This window comes from Corvus kubaryi, unplaced genomic scaffold (genome assembly GCF_017639235.1).
Source record: "Corvus kubaryi isolate FWS band 111438036 unplaced genomic scaffold, C.kubaryi_AGA036_p1.0 split1-37374, whole genome shotgun sequence".
Taxonomy (NCBI): Eukaryota; Metazoa; Chordata; class Aves; order Passeriformes; family Corvidae; genus Corvus; species Corvus kubaryi.
Window position 1 is genome coordinate 1,711,072 of NW_024582079.1, and position 19,850 is coordinate 1,730,921.

The 19,850-nt window shown below is 54.2% G+C and overlaps 1 protein-coding gene and 1 long non-coding RNA gene across 3 annotated transcripts; one reads left to right on the plus strand and one right to left on the minus strand.

Moving 5' to 3' along the window:
* Positions 1 to 3,040: 3,040 nt before the first annotated feature.
* On the minus strand, positions 3,041 to 13,322 carry LOC121657794 (SPARC). 2 transcript variants are annotated; one of them, XM_042013896.1, is made up of 10 exons: positions 13,123 to 13,322; positions 7,215 to 7,283; positions 6,969 to 7,019; positions 6,720 to 6,804; positions 6,188 to 6,309; positions 5,886 to 6,006; positions 5,565 to 5,698; positions 5,257 to 5,405; positions 4,520 to 4,668; positions 3,041 to 4,323 (listed from the first exon to the last, which is right to left on the minus strand). In XM_042013896.1, exons 2-10 carry the CDS (start codon positions 7,269 to 7,271, stop codon positions 4,295 to 4,297), a joined length of 897 nt encoding a protein of 298 aa, XP_041869830.1. In that variant the 5' UTR covers positions 7,272 to 7,283; positions 13,123 to 13,322; the 3' UTR covers positions 3,041 to 4,294. The 2 variants fall into 2 exon arrangements, with proteins under 2 accessions (XP_041869830.1, XP_041869831.1); XM_042013897.1 differs by lacking the exon at positions 6,969 to 7,019.
* Positions 11,888 to 13,123, plus strand: LOC121657796. Its single transcript, XR_006013718.1, has 3 exons — positions 11,888 to 12,102; positions 12,529 to 12,611; positions 12,694 to 13,123. It is a non-coding gene; the product is annotated as an uncharacterized LOC121657796 (long non-coding RNA).
* Positions 13,323 to 19,850: the final 6,528 nt, after the last annotated feature.

Below are 19,850 nucleotides of genomic sequence, written 5' to 3' on the forward strand. Positions count from 1 at the left end.
CCAAGCGTGGTGGGGACGTAGCCCCTAAAGGGACCAGGGCTCTGAGCCGCTCCGCTGCGAAGGGCAGAGCCCTCGGCTGAGGGATGCGGGAGCGGGTCCGTCCTCCCGCCCGGCGCCCGAACAGCCCCGGGACAACCTGCCCGCCGCACCCCGCTCCGGCAGAGCCTCCCCGCTCCATCGCCGGCCACATCGCTCCCCCCGCTGGCCGCTCCGCGCCGCTGCCGCTGCTGGGGATGGAGCAGGAGGAGCAGGAGGAGCAGGAGGAGCAGGAGGAGCAGGAGGAGGAGGAAGAAGAGGACGCGCCTCTCACAGTTTCGAGGGGCAGAGGGGTGCTCGCTTCCTTCCCCTCTGCCCTCCGTCCAGGCCGGCCGCAGGGAGATGCGTCCCTGGAAGTGTTTCCCCTGGTGTTGTCTCTTTGCTGGAGGTTGGGCAAGATTTTACTGAATTTGTCCATCTTTGAAATACGTAAGAGATTTTAAGACAAAAGGATGCTCCGCAGGGATACGGGCAGTTTGGAAGCTGTGCCACAAGCCGGAGCAGGGCAGAGGGGTGGAGGTGATCCTGGCACTGGGGGACCCATGATGAGATCCCCCCTCAGCAGCAATTCTGGGTGTGCTTGAACTGCTGGGAGAGAGACCCGTGTGTGAGATTCCCACCGGGAATGATAGGTCCATCAACCCCACCACCCTGCGTACCTGAACACGGGTCAAAGCCCTCAGTTATATGGTTCAATCTTCCTTTGCAGGGCTGATTTTAGCTGAGGAGACTTGAACCTGGGTGAAATACCAGCATGGAGCCTGAGGGAATGACATGAAGCTGTATCAGGGGAGGCTTAGGTTGGATATTATTGAATATCCAGAGGGTGTTGGGCACTGGAAGGGGCTCCCCAGGGGAGTGTCACAGCACCAAGCCTGACAGAGCTCAAGAAGCATTTGGACAAGCCTCTCAGGCACGTGGTGTAATTCTTAGGGTTGTCCTGTGCAGACCCAGGAGTTAGACTCAATGATCCTTGTGAGTCCCTTCCAACTCAGAATTTTCTGTGATTCCATGATTCTCTGCTGTAGGATGAGTTTAATTCCATGGGTTTCCAGTGTCACTGTTAGCTAGAGTAGAAGCAGCTCCAGGTGTAGCCACACCTTGCAGACAGTGAGGCTCTGAGTCCAGGCTGTCTCCAGGTGTGTGGCTGGAGTAGTCACGGTGATCCCTGGCTTGTCACCTTTTTCATCACCTGCATTTTGTACCTTTAATCCACAAAGCTTAATGCAGTATTCATGCCACAGTTTGTTTCTCTTACAAAAGCAAGGGTCAGGAAAACAGAGAGGACGGCACGAATCTCTACAGAAATCTTTGTCTGTCCCATCTTTCCTCTCTTGAGTGCAGGACATGGCTCAGCGAGTAACTGCACCAAAATGAACCATCTCTGCAGATGCACTGTAGCATTCGGGTCAGGCTGATGCTGGCTTTGGATCCAGATCTCTCTATTATTTTTCTATTTCCTTTTTTTTTTTGGTTTGCAAACTGTGTCCTCAGTCAGCACTAACCACAGGGAGAATTTCCACTCGGAAAGTACAGGCGAGTTTCATTACTGCTGTACAGGCACGGGAAGGCTCCATTTCGGCTCTAACAGGGAAAGGGCTGTTCTGTTCCACCCTTGCGGACTGTCTAGGTCTGAAAGCTCAAAGAGGCCAGCTTATTCCTCGAGTCCTGACATAACCCCTTGTATGGCATTTGCCCCAAGGCAGTGAAATTCCAGCCACTTGATACTTCAGGCTGTGACCTTCGAAGGGTTAAGAGAGCCCCAGCTTCAACCTCCTGAGCTCATTCTGATGCTCAGTTAAAGCCAGGGCAGCTGCACGTTGTTATAGCACTGGACTGGCTCCTTTGGGCTGGGACTCCCAGACTGCTGGGACATGGGTATTGTCCCATGGGATGGGACATGGCCCTGGAGATGGATCACCTTCCAGAGCTGTGATAACCAGCTCTCCTGCTGGCTTTCCTGAGCTTGCTGGGACTTAGAGCTGACTCCTGCACTGAAGGCAGGGGACAGGAAGGCTGGAAAGCCTTCCCTTGCACAGGAAGCTCCGGTGCCTGTCCGGCAGCGCTGGCAGAGGGCTGAGCTGGAAAGAATGCAGCTGCATCTCGGCGAGGGAGTGGAATGAGGGTTTCTGGCTGAGAGGGAGTGGCTGGAAAGCAGGCTTGCACAGGATGGCTGATCTTCTCCAGCCCCTGCCTGTCTTCCTGTCCTCTCTCCTGCCCAAACCTTCTCTCAACAACTCTCCAGGCCTGGAGGTGGGTCACATCCAGCTGGCTCTTGCAGGGGTCATGGGTGGTGGTGCCCCTCTCTGTGTCAGGTCTGCTTGCAGAGGCTGCTCCCGTGGTGGGGAGACACTCACTGTGTCTCCATTGAGAACCCCCCTTTGGCTAACAGCCCTGGGAAGCAGTGTGGCCAGGTGGAATGGGTGCTGTGCTTCAAGGCAGGGGTAGAAAACCCTCCCCTGGCCACTCTGGGCAACAGCTTTCCCACTGGGGTGAAACACCTTGGCAATACACTGCAGAGTGACTGTCTCCTGTGGGATCTGCCCAGGGCTCTGGGCAGCTGGGAGTGACCCTGTGCAGGATCTGACCCGACAGCTCCACTGGGAGCGCAGCACATCCCACAGGGGCTGTCAACAGGGACCTCACAGCTGAGCCAGAGCTCTTGCAACTTGGCTATTTTTAGCCCATGCAAATGGGGGTGTTTCTTTTCCTACTGTTGTGCCTTTTTGCCTTTCCCAGGGATCTTATTGCTGATGAAAGCAAGGGCCTGAGAGCCACATGAGTGTCTGTGCTGGCTGCTGCAGTGACCCCATCTCCACCCACATGCTACTCATCTGATATTCCCCAAGCCCTTTGCAGTGATGGGCTGGAATGGGCAGAAGCACCTCAGCTTACCTTGGACCAGAACCTTTTCTGGGGCTGGGAGACCTGTGGTAACAATTTGAACCCATGAGGTTGGTGTTGAGGGGGCAACCCCCCTCACCAGGATGGGATGAAACAGAGGAACATTGCAGTCTGGTTTATTGTCAGTGTTTCAAATCAATATTTTTTATTACAGAGACTCATGAGGTTGCTCACACTGTGGCAGGAATTTAATAATATAAGGCACGGGGAACATTCAGAGGTAAAAAAAGAGTTCTCAGCCTGGGAGATTTAACCATCACTTTGCTCCTGTCAGGACCCTCTCTTATAAAGCAAAATCCAAATACCTTTTCCCTTCCATCCTTTGCATCCCTTAAATCCACAAGAGGAAAAAAATATTACAGCCTTTCCCTCGAGCATGTGGCAAATATGCCACTTTCTGGGCAGAAACATTCCTTCCAAGTGTGACACGGCTTCCCTGGGAGAGCAGGGCTGGAATTTAAGCACAGCCAAGGCAGAGGGGTGAGCAGTGCTTATGGGCACTGTGATCTGGGGAGAGCCAAGAGCTTTATCTCACCTACAGCTGAATCACAAGGTCAAGGTGAGCCACACACACCCCATCTAGCACAGAAAACACGACAGCAGCGTGGTCATTGAGTGATGGTGAAGCATGTAGCACTTTCAAACCTTTATTATTGAAGACGATTTTACAGGTTGGGAATCATTTCATCTTACTTGTTTGAAATTCTGTGCACTTCCCTATTCACTTGTTCGATTTCTCTTTTTTTTTTTTTTTGTGCCCAATAACTGCTAAATTCAAGCCCTGGGAATGGGAGGGAAAAATAAAAAAAAAAAGGGAAAACAAAATCCTACCACTCCGTCTTTCTCACCCCTCTCCATCCTTCCTACCACGAGCTGGGTGGCCACAATGTCACCTGCAGCTGCTCTGCTTGAGAACCCAATCCTCCTACATCCTCTGGCTCTGCCTTCCCTCGCTGGCATCTGTGACTGGGGCGGTGAATCAGCTGAGAGGGTTTTGTGTCTGACATGTCAGGAACGTGCTGTTAGCGAGAAGTTAGGAGAAGCCAATCCGAGAGCGGATGCCAACGCAGAGCGGATATTTAGCACAGGAACAGTCCGCGGTAAAGACACATCAGAGAGAGAAAAGGCTGGTAAGAACATGTGGAAACAGCTGGGTGAGTAATCTAGTGGTGATAGATAAGGCTATGAAGGAGGACTGTTATTTCTCTTAGCACCGTTACTACATATGTTTAGACCTATATTAGCACCTTGTTCCCAGGGGAAAAACAAAACAAAACAAAAGCAATTTAAAAACCAAAGGAAGTGGGAAGGTTAAAACATGACAAAGTTGGCAGCAGAGCAGGAAGGCGAGCGTTTAGATCACAAGATCCTTGTCTATGTCCTCTGTGGAAGGAAAAGAGAGAGACAAAGTCAGGAGGTGGATGGTGCCAGGGTCCCACTGTTCCTGCACCCTCCCCACTCCCCCCTGCTCTCCCTCACCCAGGGCAGGCTGTAATGCATTGCTTCAGCCAGAGTGGGGGCTCTGGGGGTGCTCTTCAGTCTCCCCTCCACCCCCATTCCTGCCCTCCTCAGCACTTACGCTCCTTGATGCCAAAGCAGCTGGCCCACTCCTCCAGGGCGATGTACTTGTCGTTGTCCAGGTCGCAGGCCTCGAAGAAGCGAGTGGTGCAGTGCTCCATGGGGATCAGGGGGGCACGGAGCGGGGCCAGCTCGGTGTGGGACAGGTACCTGCCAAGGTGACCACGTGGTCACAGGAGGGTAGATGCTTGCCCCAGCTCTCTGTTTTGGCTGCTGTCCCAGTGCCCTCCCAGTATCAGCCCCTAAGTGTCACCAGGGTCAAGGCTGGTGTCTGCCTTTGCAGCTGGCTGTGCTGGTCATGAAATAGCCACCAGCTGGGGGTCCCTGCCAGCTGCCCCCACCCCACAGGCCCACGTGTGTGATCACTCTCATGCCCATCTCCAGCCCACAGCTAAGCCAGCAGCTGCTATCTCAGCTGCTGCAGTTATCCCGGGGCCTTTGGACTATGATATTTTAGGGGACTATCATAGAACAGTAAATCTGAGAAGAGAGAAACTCCACACCCAAGGGAGGTGGGAGCAGCTGGGGCTGGGGGAGGCCTGCAGAAGAGCTGGTTGCAGGAGGCAAAGGTGCCTCTACCCCAGCCTGGTTTGCCACAACCTCTGCAAGATGTGACTCTGCCACCAGCCACCCACTTGTGTCACATCTCCAGCCTGCCTTGGCACCTTCTACTGCCGAATCACCCTGGTCCTTGGGCAAGAAATGGTGGGGTCTCTGTCCTGCTCTGCTGGCACTCACCCATCAATGGGGTGCTGGTCCAGCTGCCCGAACTGCCAGTGCACGGGGAAGATGTACATGTTGTAGTTCTTCTCAAAGTCCCGGGCCAGGAGCTCCACGGTGTGGTCACCAGCCTCCAGGCGCTTCTCGTTCTCATGGATCTTCTTCACCTGCCATGGGAGAGGCCGGGGAGACCTTGTCAGTAGGGAAATGGGGTGCAAGGGGGGACCTTGGGAGGGACTTTACAGGGATCCCACAGGTCACTGTGGACAGGCTCCCTGTCTGTGCTGGCTCCGTTGCAGGGGTGAACTGCCTCCCCTGTCCCTCACCTTGAGCTTCTGCTTCTCGGTCAGCAGGTTGTTGTCCTCGTCGCGCTCGTACAGGGTGATCAGCACGTTCTTGAGCCAGTCCCGCATGCGCAGGGGGAACTCGGTGAGCTCTGTGTCCAGGCAGGCAGGGATGACTGCAGGTCATACACAGTGGTCAGTGCAGCATCTGGACATGCAGCTCCACACCCTGGACATGCAGCCCCAGTGCCCTCCCACCTCAGCCCCGAGCCTGCCAGGACCTTTGCTCTCCCTCAGACTGTGAACATGGGGGGGGTGTGCCCAGTTAGGGATCCTGTTGTCTGAGGGTTTGGCCCCACTTACATTTGCAAGGCCCAATGTAGTCCAGGTGCAGCTTGTGTCCCTTCTTGGTTCCCTCCAAGGTGCACTTGGTGGCAAAGAAATGGCAGGAGGAGTCGTAGGTCTTGTTGTCAGTGCCACAGACCTGCACAGGAAGGGCAGATGCTGCATGAGAGGCAGGGAGAGCCTCCAAACGAGATGTCTGACTTGTTTCCTGGGGTGGGCAATGGCTCCTTCTTCACCAGCCACCCTTACTCTGTCTCCATCTGGCAAAGCCCATGTGGGTCCCTCCTTGCCCTGGGCCACCCAGCAGCTGCTGCCCTCACCTTCTCGAAGACGCCAGCGGTGGCGGGGCAGCTGGAGGGGTCCTGGCACACACACATGGGCGAGTTGTTATCATCCACCTCGCACACCTTTCCGTGCTTGCAGTGGTGGTTCTGGCAGGGGTCTGCAGCAGGAGGGGAGCAAAGTCAGAGCCAGCCACATCCTCACCTCCCATGAGATGCTCAGCGCACCTCAGCACAGAGGGAAGACAGAGACTTTGCCAGGGACAGCCCCCAGCATCTATTCTCACACCAGGAAGATGTGAAGGTTTCCAGAAGTCCATGCTAGCCCTTGAGCTAATCCTGAACTCCTTTCTTTAGCCATTCTTCTGTTGCAAAAATGGGCTTACAGAGAGCCCAGGGCTGGAAGAGGCCATGTGCCTCTTTTGCTTTAAATGTGCACCCAGGCTGGCATTGTCCTTGTGCTACAGCCCTTCCCAAAGGAGCCCCTCAGTGTTTGGGGTGGCTTAAACTCCCCCACACAGGGAGGGGATGGTGTCCCTGCCAGCAGGAGGGCAGGGAAAGAGGGACTTACTCTCTGCAACAATCTCCTCTACATCCTCCGTGGGTTCCTCGAACTCTCCCACCTCCACCTGGACAGGATTAGCCCCCACAGGCTCCTGCAAAAGAGGTTGGTGTTTCTGCTGTGGGTGCACACAGAGCACAGCCCCAGCTGCCTGGGGGGCAGAGCAGCTCCCCCTTGGCTCCCCAGCGCTTTGGGGATGCTCTGCCCAGAGCTGTGGTGCTGAGGGGGTGGGTGAGGAGGAGGGACAGAACCACTGACCTCTGTGGTGGGATCTTCGATGACCTCTGTCTCATCGGGCAGAGCCTCCTGCTGCAGGGGCAAAGACCCGTGAGTGGGGATCCGTGGGGCAGTCCCAAGGGGGGTGACCCACTGGAATGGGCAGTAGGGCCACCCTCAAGTTGCCCCTCATCCCTCAGTACTTTATTTGTTATAAAAGAAAATCCCCATCGGCTACTCCAGATGGACATCCCCGACAGCAGAGGCTCTGCTGTCTCCTGCACTTACCGGCGCTGCCAGGGCTTTGCCTGCCAGGCAGAGAAGGAAGAAAATCCAGGCCCTCATCTTTCAGCAGACCTTGAATAAAGCAGAGGAAAAGGAGGGATGAGGAAGGAGGCCACTGTGTACCGCTGGGCTCCAGGCTGAGCACTCAGACACTTCGAGAAGGGCGTTCTCTCCATTTCCTGCCTTGTCTGTTCAGCATTACAGACCCACATGATGGCTCTTCTAGCCAAAATCTTGGGCCAAATCGTGTTTCCAAGATAAATTCATTTGATTTTGCAAAATGAGACAGTGGGGTTTAGATGTCTGTTGCTCTCCTGGATGCCTTTAGGAAAATCACAGTCAAATTGGCTCTTTCCTTCTCTGGAGGCTTTTTTTTTACAAATCACCCCATATTTTTCATGTTAGAAATCCCCTGTTATGAGTGCCAGGTAAAAGGAATGAAGCTCTATCATCTTATTTGTCAATCAGAGGAAAAATGGAAGTGGAGGAAGGAAAGAGATAACAGAGAGACAATGAGACAGAGCACTTGACAATTAAATCCTTTAGAAAACCCCTTCCCCTATGGACACAGACATCCCTAGGGATATCAAAGCCTAACATGTATAGGTGTCTACTATTGTTTTTCCCTTTCCTGCTCAGACCTGAGGGTCCCCAGACTGGGTTTGAGGGACCCAAGACCACTTGGGGGTTGTGTCCTGCTGGGAGACGAGCTCCAGAAGGATGAGCCCTTTGCACCTTCCCAGTCTGGGCTGTTGCAGAGCCTCTGTAGGACGAGGCAGCCCAGCTAACAGTGGCTGTGATGTGAGCCAGGAGGAGAGTGCAGCTGGTGACATCCCCCTGGCCTTGTCCCCCCCGGTTCCTGTTTGGCAGGGACGAGCCCCTCTGTGTGCGGGCGGAGAGGAGCTCAGCTGGCCGCTTAATATGCCGGTGGCAGCGAGGGCTGCCCGCTCCCTTCCGCCCCGGGGACAGTGGAACTCCGCCGTTCTCGCTTGTGCCAGCGAGGGGACCTGTCCCCCTGCCAAGTCTCCCTTCCGCCTGCGCTCCTCCGCTCCACCTGCGCGCCCGGGCCAGCACAGCCCGCCCTGGCGCCAGCAAAGGGAGGGATTTGCTGGGACAGAAAGTGTTGGACAAGGTCTCTTCTTCTCTCCCAGGATATCTGATGTCACTGCATCCTTTCCTTTCCATGCACAGCAGCTCTCTGGGTGTAAAACCACACCAAACCTGTGCTGCCGAGACGCCAGCCAGGCTGGGCTCTGCTTTCGAACTTAGCATGGTTTGGCCACTCAGAGAAAATCCTCTTTCCAATCTCAGGACCTCACCCAGCCCCCAGTGGGGTGTCTGTGCAAAATAGGGAATGGATGGCAGCTTCCTTGGGATGTCAGAGGGCTGGGAGGGGGTGCTGGGGATGGCTGCTGTGGTGGCATGAAGGACCTGTGGCAGAGGAGCTGTGGGGAGGGGGTGATGAGCCCTTTTGCTCTATCAAGGCTGCAGCTGAGCAGCTCCCTCCTCTCCTGCTTGGTATGAGCTGTCCCTTCCCCTGGTCTTGATTTGTTCAGGAGGCTTCTGTGAGCTCTGCCAGCATTTGCGAGCAGAGATCACTGGTTCTTCACTCCTGGAAGGGTTGTTTGGGGAGGGAGGTGGAAAAGTACTGGTGATTCTGGCCATCTCCCCTCTTGCTGGTATCCCCTGACTTGTAAAGGCTCCTCCTGGGCTTCTCCCAAGGGTCTTGTTTACTTTGGAAGATGCTCTGAGGTTCAGTGATGCTCATTGGGCAGTGCCCAGCCTGAAGAAGAGGGCAGTGCATGCACATGTGGAAGGTGGCACTAACAAGAACCCAACCCCACACCAAGGCCATCTTAGATCATTTCCCCAAGCTTTAAAAAAGCCTTGAATTTCAAAGTCTGGACATGCAGTAAGCTGGGGTCAGGGAATTACATGTTTGCTAGGAGCCAGCAGACGGTTGGAGCTGCCAGTGTTGTGTTTGGAGGAAGAAGGAACACGAAAAAGTCTGAGCAAACAAGTTCTGCAGAGCTGTCTTGTGCCTTAGATGGTAAAACAAATTTATTATAAAACGACAACCTTTTGGAGGCAAAGCCTGTGCAGCGAGGACATTGCAGTGTCTGTGAGCCCCTGGCTGGCTTGCAAATGGTCATTCCTGAATGCCTGGTGGTCAAAAGTCCTGAAATAACAGCTCAGGAGCCTTGCACACGGAGTTGCTCCATCAGGATAATGTGGTCCGTGGTGCAAGTCTCCCTCCTTGTGGAGCAGCCATGGTCCTGCTATCCAAGAGGATGCTCTTTGGAGCAGGCAGCTGGGCCGCACCACGAGCTCAGCATCCATCCCCCAGCTGGAGGGACTTGGGAGGATCCCTGAGGGGCTCTGCACTGGGAGTGGCTGGCACTGCTTTGTGAGCCCCACGGAGGGCAGAGGGCAGCAAGGGGGGTGCAGCCAAGGGGTCATTTTGGACAGAAGAAAACAGGGAAAAAGATTTTAGCAAGCAGGGACTTATGTCCTTCTGCATCCTAAAGGAATCAACAGACACCAGCACTTTGCAGGATGCTGGAAACCAGCACAGAAAGGGCTGCTGAGTATAGAATGAGAGAAGCTGCATGGTCACCACCCTCTCCTCAGGCCTGCCCTCCTGAAGGTTGTGAATTGAGGAGACAACAGGGCACGCATGGGCTGCAGGACCCATGGGCTGCACAGCCTTTTTAATACCTGACCCCACTTGCATCCTACATGGGGCTTTCAGCTCCCAGTCACTCTATGAACAGGGTCTGGGGGCTCCCACAAACAACCCCTTTCCAGGATGGCCCTCAGCACCAGCTGTTCATTGCATACCCCAAAGAAGAAGACCACGGGGTGTAGAGAGGTCTGAGGCTGACCCTCAGCACCTCCATAAACTCAAAGCAAGCTGCTCTGGGAAACTCTTTGCCACGCTCCCCCCAAGCTTGTGGCACCATCATCGGTTTCTCCTGATGGGGAAAACACCCTGCAGCGATGCACAGAGGAGAATCTGTGCCACTGGGTCTGTGGGTCTCTCATGGGGACCCCAGCCTGGGGGCCTTTGTGGGTCGGGGGAGGACACTGACGAGGCAGGCGCAGCCTCCAGGAGAGGCTCCATGGATGGTGGGAAGTGGTCCATGTGGCGCTGGCCCTGTCCAGGGTTGCGTAAGCCCTTTGGGGTGCCACGTTAGCGTGGGGAGGAGTCTCTGCCTGGCCACTTTGACAGCTCCTCCCCGAGGCCACCGGGCTCACCCCAGCTGCCACCCCTGCTAACCCCGGGTGAGGGGCTCCGCTGCCTCCTCCCACTGCAGCCTTGGAGGCAGGAATGGGCAATGGCTGGGCAAAACCCTCCCATGCCTCAGCTCCTGCCTGCAGCCCAGCCCGGCAGCAGGGTCTCCTGCACCCACCCTCCTTCTGCTCACGGCTCATCCAAGCCTCTGGAGGAGCTGACATTCCCCCACCTCACACGGAGTGTAAAGGCAAGACTGGCCCAGAAAAAGACTCTGCCAAAGCCCACTGGGGCCACAGTTTTCAAGGTGCAGATGGGTGACCGAGTGTGACCCCCATAGAGACACAACGCCAGGGCTGGGTCCCCACTGCCTCGCCCTGACCTCCCTATGCAAGCAAGACCCTCTGAGCTTTGCTCAGCAGCCACTCCCAGGCTAAAATTCCATTTGAAGCCGGAGCTGTTTGCGTGAGTCCCCATAAAGCTCCCTGCTGAACAGGTCCCTGCATGTTCGGTGCTGGCTCACCCAGATGTGCTGCAGCTGCCCTGGGTGCCTGGGGAGCAGGGCAGGGGAGTGGGCGGAAGCCAGCCTGGCTCCTGCCACCTGCACAGACCCCTCTCACGCAGTGTGCAGGCTCAGACAGCCATGGAAGGTTTAGATGGAAGTGCAATTCCCTTTAGCTCACACACACATTTACACACTCCAAGTAAAACACGGCGGGGAAGAAATCTACCTACTCCATGTGCCCATGCAGAGTCAGCAGAGACACGGCTACACCCCAGCACTGTGTGAACCCATTCCCTGTGCTGGGGGCTGAGCAGCTCTGATTGAACTAGGAAATGTTCCAGATCTTACAGGGCTTATTGATACAACGGCAAGAGCCCATCACAGCTGTGTGCTGAAGCTGCCGTAGTTTCTCCAGGTTGCAGACTGAATCCATACTGGAAAACAATCAAATTAGTACAAAGAAAAGTGCCTGGACGAGCCGGGGTCTGCAGGCAGCGGCTCATGGATGAGCTCTGTGCAGACAGGTGAGACAGAATTTTGCGGTCCTGCCTGAGCTTTTTCTTTTGTGTGGGCTGGACCTAAGGCAGTGTCAAAAGTAGCCCGGATATTTTAGTGCCAGGTGCCAGAGGTCCCTCCGGCTCCCGGGGGATGTAACCAGCTGATCCCGCACAGCTCCACAAAGGAGGGAGAGAATAAACTGTCCGATAAATGTTCTGCAAAAATGCAAACCATCTCCAAAGCATTCCCTGGACTTGCCCTGCCACAGGCGCTCCAGCGATAACAGCCCTGACATCCTTCGGACCAGAGGACCCAGAAAAGGTTTCCATGGGAGCCGACATTCCTCTGGGGCTGAGTCATAGAAGAGCAGAGTGTTGTAGAAGGAGGGGCTTGAAAAAAACTTCGAAAAGTTTATTTCTGCTCTTCCCCCTCCCAACACCGCCCGCACCTCTGCTCCTGCCTATGTGGCAGACAATGGCTTGGCTTTTGCTGCTGCGCAGGATGCAACAGCCTTTCATTTTCACTTGAAAGTCGCCTGATCCACCCTAACAAACGGTTGCAATTAACTTTTGTCCTTTTGGAGGGATGCTGAGTTTTTGGGCTGTTTCGAGTTGGTCCTCTCTGAGGGCTCGGGAGCACCGGTGACATTCCCGGTACGCCCGGTTTCGCTCCAACTTGAAACTTTTGCCCTTCGGTTTGGGTGGGAATTCAGCCCCCAAACGGTTAAATTTCCTTGTTTTTGGCTGGATGCAACCGAGTGGAGCTTTCTTAGAAAAGGGACACAAAGAGCAGTTAGACTGTCACGTCACCGGGCCGGGAAGGACAGCGGCTGCCTTTAAAGGAAGCAAGCCCTTGTCTCTTCTGTATGGACCTAAAATAGTGCCTGACCGAACCCAAGTCCCTAAAACTTAAAAAACCACCCCAAAAGAGCTTTACTCCTCCTCTCCTGCAGTCGCCGTCTCCCTAACAGTCGATCAGCCAGAGTTCGGCAAGCCAGGGCAGCAGACTTGAAAGGCTTTCAAAGTTTGCTCGGAACAAAAAGCCGAGTGTCTTTTTTTTTTTTTTTTTTTTTTTCAAAGGAAGAATAAGACCGGCTACACTGAAAAAATAAAACCGCTGAGATGAAGTCGACAGCTCTTTTGTTCTTCCTCTGGATACTCTGGTGAGTAAAACATCACCTGCCAACGCACCTCAGGCTGGGACTAGTGGGGACTGTTCGTAACTAGATCTGATTTTCTCTGCAGGCTGGTTGTGCCCAGACCTTGGTCTCTCGGATCTCTCTAAGGAACTACCCACCAGCTGAAAACCCAGAGGGGAAAAAGGGAGGAGAAAGAAGAACGAGGGCGGGTTAAACCTTTGCAGTCAGATGCCAGCATTAAAGCTCTGGCAGCGAAACTGAGTAAGAGACAGTTTAGAAGTGGAAATGCTGCAGAGAAGAGAAAGGGGTGAAGTCAGGAGGAGTTTCCAAATGCACCGCTTGGGGTGGAGAGCGTCCAGCTCCCCATCCCGAGTGATGCATTGCGAGCACTGGACACACTCCCCTGGACACACTCCCCTGGACACACTCCCCTGGACACACTCCCCTGGCCAGGGTCCCCCACGAGCCGGGCTGTGGGGACCCCCATGTCGGGAGGAAAAGCACAGCAAAGGCAAACGCGAATCTCGGGCCATACCTCGCAGTCCCGGCAGCACGGCTGAGGGAACTTCAGGCTCTTGGACAGGCTGGAGGAATCTGTGGGTTTTAGAAGGAGGCAGGAGGAAGCCGAAGGGTGGGCTGGGTTTCCCGCTGCCTCTCCCCCTCCTCCTCCTCGCTATCTTTCCAAATCCGTCTCTTCCTCTCCCCCTCTAAGTGGGCAGTCCCTCCTGAGGCACAGCCTGGCTCCAAAGGATAGACCAGAGAAATCAAGCCGGAGATCAAGGGGTCCCTCGCGGGGACAGAGCAGCCCTCAGCGCAGCCCTCCCAGCAGAGTCCCTGTCACAGCAGCTCCCTGCTCTGCTGCCGTGAGTTTTCAGTGCTCTGTCCCTCTCGGACTGACAGCAGGGGGGATGGGGGAGTGCCAGCTCTCTGCTTGGTTTTTGCACCTCTTAACCACTTCACCTGCTGCAATTATGTTAAATGCTGTCATTTCTCAGCGGAGTAGCTCACTCCCTGAGCTGGTGTTTCCCATCCTCGAGGGCATGCAGAGGAAAGCGGGAGAGCTTTTGCTCGTCCATCCTGTCCCCTAACACTGCTGATATCTGTGACTGCCTTGTGGAGAGGGAGAGGAAAGAATGACGCAGGGAATGTGGAGGATAGAGACATATCTGAAATATGCTGTAAGTAGGCAGAGAAATGCTGGGCTGGTCTCTCTGCTGTGGTTATCGTCCAGCAGATCTGGACTGATTGAACAAAACCCACAGTCAGAATTGCCAGTCAGCTGAATTCAGTGGTCTCTTCAGACATCACTCAGTATTTTGACTTTACAGATCATAACTCAGCTGGAGCAGCTGCCCAGCCAGAGGGAGCCAAGCAGCAAAGCTGTTTCGAGTTGAGTTTTCCCATCTGTTCCTCTCTATGCTCAGGGTGAAAACCCAGCTCTTCTCTCCTTGCTTCTCTCCATGGCTGAGAGGATCTGAGGTGCATCTGCTCCCTCAGAACCAGCATGGCCATGGCATTGCACTGCAAAGGAGAGCCAGCAGCCAAAAATTGCTACAGTTTGGGCATCCCTAAAGAGTGTCTCCGTGCCATACAGGGCTGTTCTGAGCCCTGTGGATAATCCAGCCCTTTGCAGCTTGTGATCCTCCTGTGGCATCAAACCTCACCCCAGGGCTGGTCTCCAGGGGCTGCTGGAAAGATGGTGTCTCATGTAGCCAGCAGGACTGAGGACATCTGGGCACCAGCAGTGTGATTGTGCTGGGTGAAGGACACCCAAGACCATAACAAAATTCAACATCATGTTTTGTTTTGGCTGCCTGGGGTTTGGGTTCATTCCTTGTGATTATGTGCTATCTTTGAGAGGGGCTGAGACATGGACCTGGGTGCTTAACTCTTCCCACTGATGTTGCTGAGGATTTAGATGTCAACACAGGGACTGGCCTGTGATGACCTCTGGGCTGTGCTGGCTCCTTGCCCTGCAGGATGCCTCCTTGCCCTGCAGGATGCCTCCTTGCCCTGCAGGATGCCTGCTTGCTCTGTAGGATGCCTCCTTGCCCTGCAGGATGCCTCCTTGCCCTGCAGGATGCCTCCTTGCTCTGTAGGATGCCTCCTTGCTCTGTAGGATGCCGTTGTGGCTCTGTATCAGCTCACTCCTCATCCATCTCCGTATCTCTCATCATCTGTATCTCTTACAGCACTTCTGCTGCATGTGAGAGATCAGATGTAAGACTAAACATCCCATGGCCAACAAGGAACAAAATATAACCACAACAGAAAGGGAAAGCAGCGGGGAAAGATAGGGGAGGGATTCATGAAAACCCATCATCACTTCCCAGTGAACAGGTCAATCTCTGTGATCAGGCAGCTCAGGAGGCTGGTGGCAAAGAACAAGGGAAGAAAATCTTCTTCACCCATTTCTTTTCTTGGCTGCACACTTCCCAAAAGCCACCCCTGGGTGTTGATATGTGGGTGTTGATACCACTCACAGACACATCCATAAATATTCCATGTGACCCTCCCAGGTCCCTGGGGAGGCTGGATTTATAATGGTGTCTAAGACTCCATGGGTCCTTCTAATGGAACCAGCTGGAGCACCTTGTCCTCCCACCACAAGTGTCCGTAGCTCCCAGGTGCAGCCCAGTGCCACTTGTAGGTCCAGTTTGGCTCCAGAGGTCACACATCCCCTAAGCCAAGGTTTCATTTGCTTGATTCATATCCCAAGGAGCTGAACACAGCTGTTGAATGCTCTCTGCAATAGATTAGTCACGACTCGCATTGAAATTGTACCGCTGCTGGTTCTTCTCAGGAAAAAAAAAAAAGACATCTGGAAAAAATTTTAGAGAGGAAAAAAAAAAAGAAGAGAAAAGGAACCACAACTTTTCTAACTGACAACGTGGCAATTGCTCTGCACTGTAGCCTGAAGCTAAGACCTCTGCTAAGGGCTTAGACAAATGATAGTGCCATGGAGATAATTATAGCAGGGATTTCTTTATGGATGTGGTGGCTTAGACCCTGGGTCTGAGCGAAAGCAAAAAGCAGTGATGCAGTCACATCTGGAAATGGCCCCCAAGCTCATCCCCTGAGCCCAGCGGGGTGGGAGTGAGGGGTGCTCATGGTGCTCCACCCACATGGTGGGGGCAGCCGGGTCCTGCACCTTGGGAAGGACACACTGCCAGGCATCAGCGGTGGGATGCAGGGGGACCACACGGAGGGGGAAACAAGAGCCTGCAGCAACTGGCTGGCTCGTTAAACTCAGCAGCTTTAAAAAGCTCCAGAAGCAACTGAGAGCTTGCAAAGGAACTCCTGGAAAGTCCTTTCCACTCTTGTAAGGCTTAGTGGGGTCATCAAAGAGGAGATTTTGGTGTCAGGCTATCAGGAGGAAAACTGGACCTCACACACGTTTAGAAAGTTGTCTTATGCCATCTGGGGCACCGGATGGGCAGGGGATTGCCCAAGGGGCCTCCACAGCCCTGGGAGCCCTGGTAGGGCTGCAGCAGGTCCAGCTCAGGCTCCTGACCATGTGCCAGTGGGTGCTTTGGGCACAGTGGATGAACCCCAGGGCTCCTGGGGCTCGCTCCCAGATCAAGTGACTGCACAAACTCAGATGGAAACAGCAAACAGGGCAAGACCCTTTGAGGCTTGAGCTCATTTTACAGCAAAGCCAAGAGGTCTGGAGGGGTGAGGTTTGAACTCCAGCTAACCCCTGTTCAAAATCCAAATTTCTTCATCGTGCTTTGAGCCAGGTTGGGCAGATCTGGGCTGGCGCAGTTGAGAAAATCCTGTTGCTTTCCAAGAGGGGAACAATTCTGCTGTAAGAGATGGGGGAAAAGGCAAGTGAGCAGCTCTGTGGGAGTGATACAAGTGTGGATTAATAATCCTGCCATCTTCTGCTCACTAATTTGTCAGTCTGAGGAGCCTTTCCTTCCCTCTGCTCTGGGAGGGATTCTTTAATGAGTTTTTCTCTAGAGGATGTGTCTGCATTAATTGCTGGTGGAGGCTGCTGCAAAACAATGAACCCAAAGTGCATATAAATAAACAGGATGCCCTGGAACCACTGTGGTAATGTAATTTGCTAAGTCTTCATCCCTGGGTGTGTGGCTGAAGCCTGAGCTCCTCACAGGTGCAGGGCAGTGTGGGGGAAGTCAATGGCTGCAGGGGTGGGAGCCCAGCACCCAGCTCAGGAAAAGTTGAGAGTAAATGCAGAGCAGACAGGAATCTGCTTATCCCAGGAATTTCCCATCTCTCCTGCTCTCTGGGAGTGTGTCAGCTGGAGGGTTTCTGGTTTTTTCCATTTCAGAAGCAGATCAGAGGCAGAAGGGCTGTGCTCTCTGGGCTCGCACTAAGCAGATGTAGGGCCACTGAAAGCACCATCTGCACAGGGCAGGATGAACCCAAACTATCTTGGGAACATGCCTGAGAGTGTCTCATGTAGGACAAGGAAGATGGGATGGGACTCTGCCCCTGAGCTGAGCCATAGGACTGATGCCTGGTTCAGATGGAGCAGACGGATGCTCAAGGTCTTTTCCTGTGCCTGCACTGGGGTGCTGGTCAGAAGCAGACGGAGAAGGAGGAGTGGATGTCATTGCAGATTCTCAGCTGTAATCCAGAGGCCAGCAGGGCAGGAGATGGAAAACCAGCTGTGCACGGCTCTGCAGTGAGTCACAGCCTGGGAGCAGGCTGCAGAGCTAGAAAGCAGGACAGGCTTACTGTGAAATGTCTTGCTCTTTCCATGATGTGTGTGGGCTCTCACAGCTGTCCCAGGGTTCTCTGGTGGAAGGCTCTTCCATGCCCCATGGGGAAGGTCTCTCCTCTGCCTCTTTCAAACTCCCCCTGCATTATCATCTCACTCACTTGGAAATGTGTGGGGCTGCAAGCTTGGGAGAAGCCTGTCTGTCCTCCCTGAAACCAAACTGAGGCCAAAGAAGCAGGGGAAAAAAATCCATCACCTTCCTCAGCTGTGGTGCAAGACAGGAGCTCTGTGTGCTGCAGCTGCCCCTGCGCTGCCCAGGATGCTGCTCATGGGCATCACGTCTGAACACCCAGAGAGGGTGGCAGATTAAACCCCTCTGGCTGTAGCCCCTCACCATGTCCCTGTGGCAGAGTCCCCACAGCCCTGCCTGGACACATTGCACCAGGCACCGGCACACAAGAGCCGTCCTCAGCTGATTTGAAACACCCAGGCACATCCAGCCTGGCTGAGTTTAGTCCCAGCCCAACACCTACAGTATCCAAAAAACCTGATTGTTCCAAAAGGCCCCTTTCTGCAAGGGGCTGTTCCCTATTAGTCCTGGGCACGAGGATGTTGTGTGCCTGAATTACAGTCGGGTGTCTCAGCCCTCCTCTGCTGTTGCTTGAGGCTTTGTGCTGCACTTGTGCCTGTGACTTGCAGAAGGTGAAATAAAACTTCCAGGAGGGAAGGACTGCTACGTCCAGGTAGTCCCACCTTGCTCCTGGTGTTTACCTACAATGCACTTTTGAGTCCTCTTGGGCCTGACAGATGCGGTTTGGCAGCTTTTGAAGGATATTAATAGAACTGCTTGAGGAAATAAACAGGAATCCACTTTCAAGCCCTTGGGGCATGTGGGGAGAGGGAAGCTCCTGGGCTGCAGTGGCAGCTCTTTTCCATGGAGAAACAGTCTAAAAGGCAGCTTTGATGGGAATACCCAGGTGAAGCTGTGCCAGCCCCAGAACATCAAATGCCATCTGGAGAGCAGTGGACATAACCATGGGTGAGGAAAAGACCAGAAAGGCAAATTCGAGGGTTCACAAGGCTCTCGGGGGCCAGCTGCATTGGGTTTTTTGGGTCATGAGTGTGAGGTCCTCTAAGAGAAGCTTGATTCTCAGATGAGTTGGCTACTTACCCTACAACCCTTCTTAATTTAATTGGCCATACCAACTTACATCTAAGGGAGGAAAGCAATGGTTTTTCTGGGCCATGTCTATGCTGGGAGCCCATTTAGAAGGCTCCCTTTGGGAATGTGATGCAGTGGGCAGGCTGGTGAGTGTCTGTGGGGCCAAGCAGTGATGGGGCAGAGCTGCCATGGATTGGAATTGCAGCTGAAGCAAAGCAGGCAGCAGGATTTGGTGTCCTCAGCATAACTTGCTGTCCCCAGGATCCAGAAGCTGAGAACATGGGCTTTAAGTGAGGGCTGCTTTCGCTCCAGGCTTGTGCATTGCCAGAGGCAAAGAGGAGGAGGGAAAGCCAGTCTTGAGGAGGGCAAGGCACACTGGTGACAGGCAAGCTGGAATATGAGTTGAAGCCTGGAAAGTTTAGCAGTTCCCTGTGGAGGCTGAAAAACAGGACTTTAGTGTCCTCCTATTAACCCTCATTGCTGGCAAAACCCTATCAAAATATCCCCGCTCCCGGGCAGCCCTGCCCCGCTTACAGTAACTCGGTGTGTGCACGGCTCCGTGCTCCCAGCTGCTCCCCATCCCCTGCCCCCTGCACAGCCTGTGTCCTGCTGTGACACAAGCCAGGACAGGCACCGGACAGAGCGATCCCGAGAGGCCACATCCCCTCTAGCACTGCTGGTGGATGAACTCCTACAGCATCCCTGGGTGGGAGCTGAGCTGTGCGAGAGCTGTGGCTGCATCCAGGCAGGACACAGGGCGGGAGGTGCCTGAGGTGCCTGGGCCACCCCCGGCTGAGCCCACACATATCCACCCTGAGAATCCACATTTTTCTATCTATTGCTCTGACACTTTCTGCTCGAGCTGAGCTCACTTCAGAACAAGCCCTGGCTTGAGATGTACCAGATGACTGAGCCAGGCTGCCAGATGCAGGAGGCTCCATGAACAGGGTGCCCCTTAGAAGAGACAAAATGGGATTGGTTTTGGCGACATTCTTTTGGAAGGATGGGCTACAGAGGGAAAAGCAAGCAGCTGTGCTGGTGCTTGGTTGCCCACTGGGGTTACATCACCACAGCCAGTCACAGGCAGCTGTAGAAGCTGGCAAAGAGGATATTAGGGGAGACAGTAGGAAATATTTTTTGACAAGACTTTGGGGCAGGATATCCTGTGAGCCTGAGCCACCCCTGTCATGCAGGAGCCGTGTGAAAGGGTGTAGGGTCAGGTAGGCAGGGCTAGTAAAAGGCAGTGCTGAGAGCCACTTCGTGATTTTAACATCTGGTGACTGTGATTTACAAACACAGCCACTCCAGGCCAACACCAAGTGCAAGCACTGACCTCCACACCATCTCTGCTTGCTGGCTCCTTTCAAATCATCTCCTAGTGCACTTTTGAACCACTCTAAGCTCCCCTGTCCAG

What these genes read in the sequence shown, in the direction of transcription:
- LOC121657794 (XM_042013896.1), bottom strand. Translation starts at nt 7,271, where the DNA reads ATGAGGGCCTGGATTTTCTTCCTTCTCTGCCTGGCAGGCAAAGCCCTG. An exon ending in AGAGGAGATTGTTGCAGAGA is followed by an intron (nt 6,310 to 6,719) that starts GTAAGTCCCTCT and finishes CTCCTGCTGCAG; the next exon opens with ACCCCTGCCAGAACCACCAC. An exon ending in CCGAGAAGCAGAAGCTCAAG is followed by an intron (nt 5,406 to 5,564) that starts GTGAGGGACAGG and finishes CTCCCATGGCAG; the next exon opens with GTGAAGAAGATCCATGAGAA.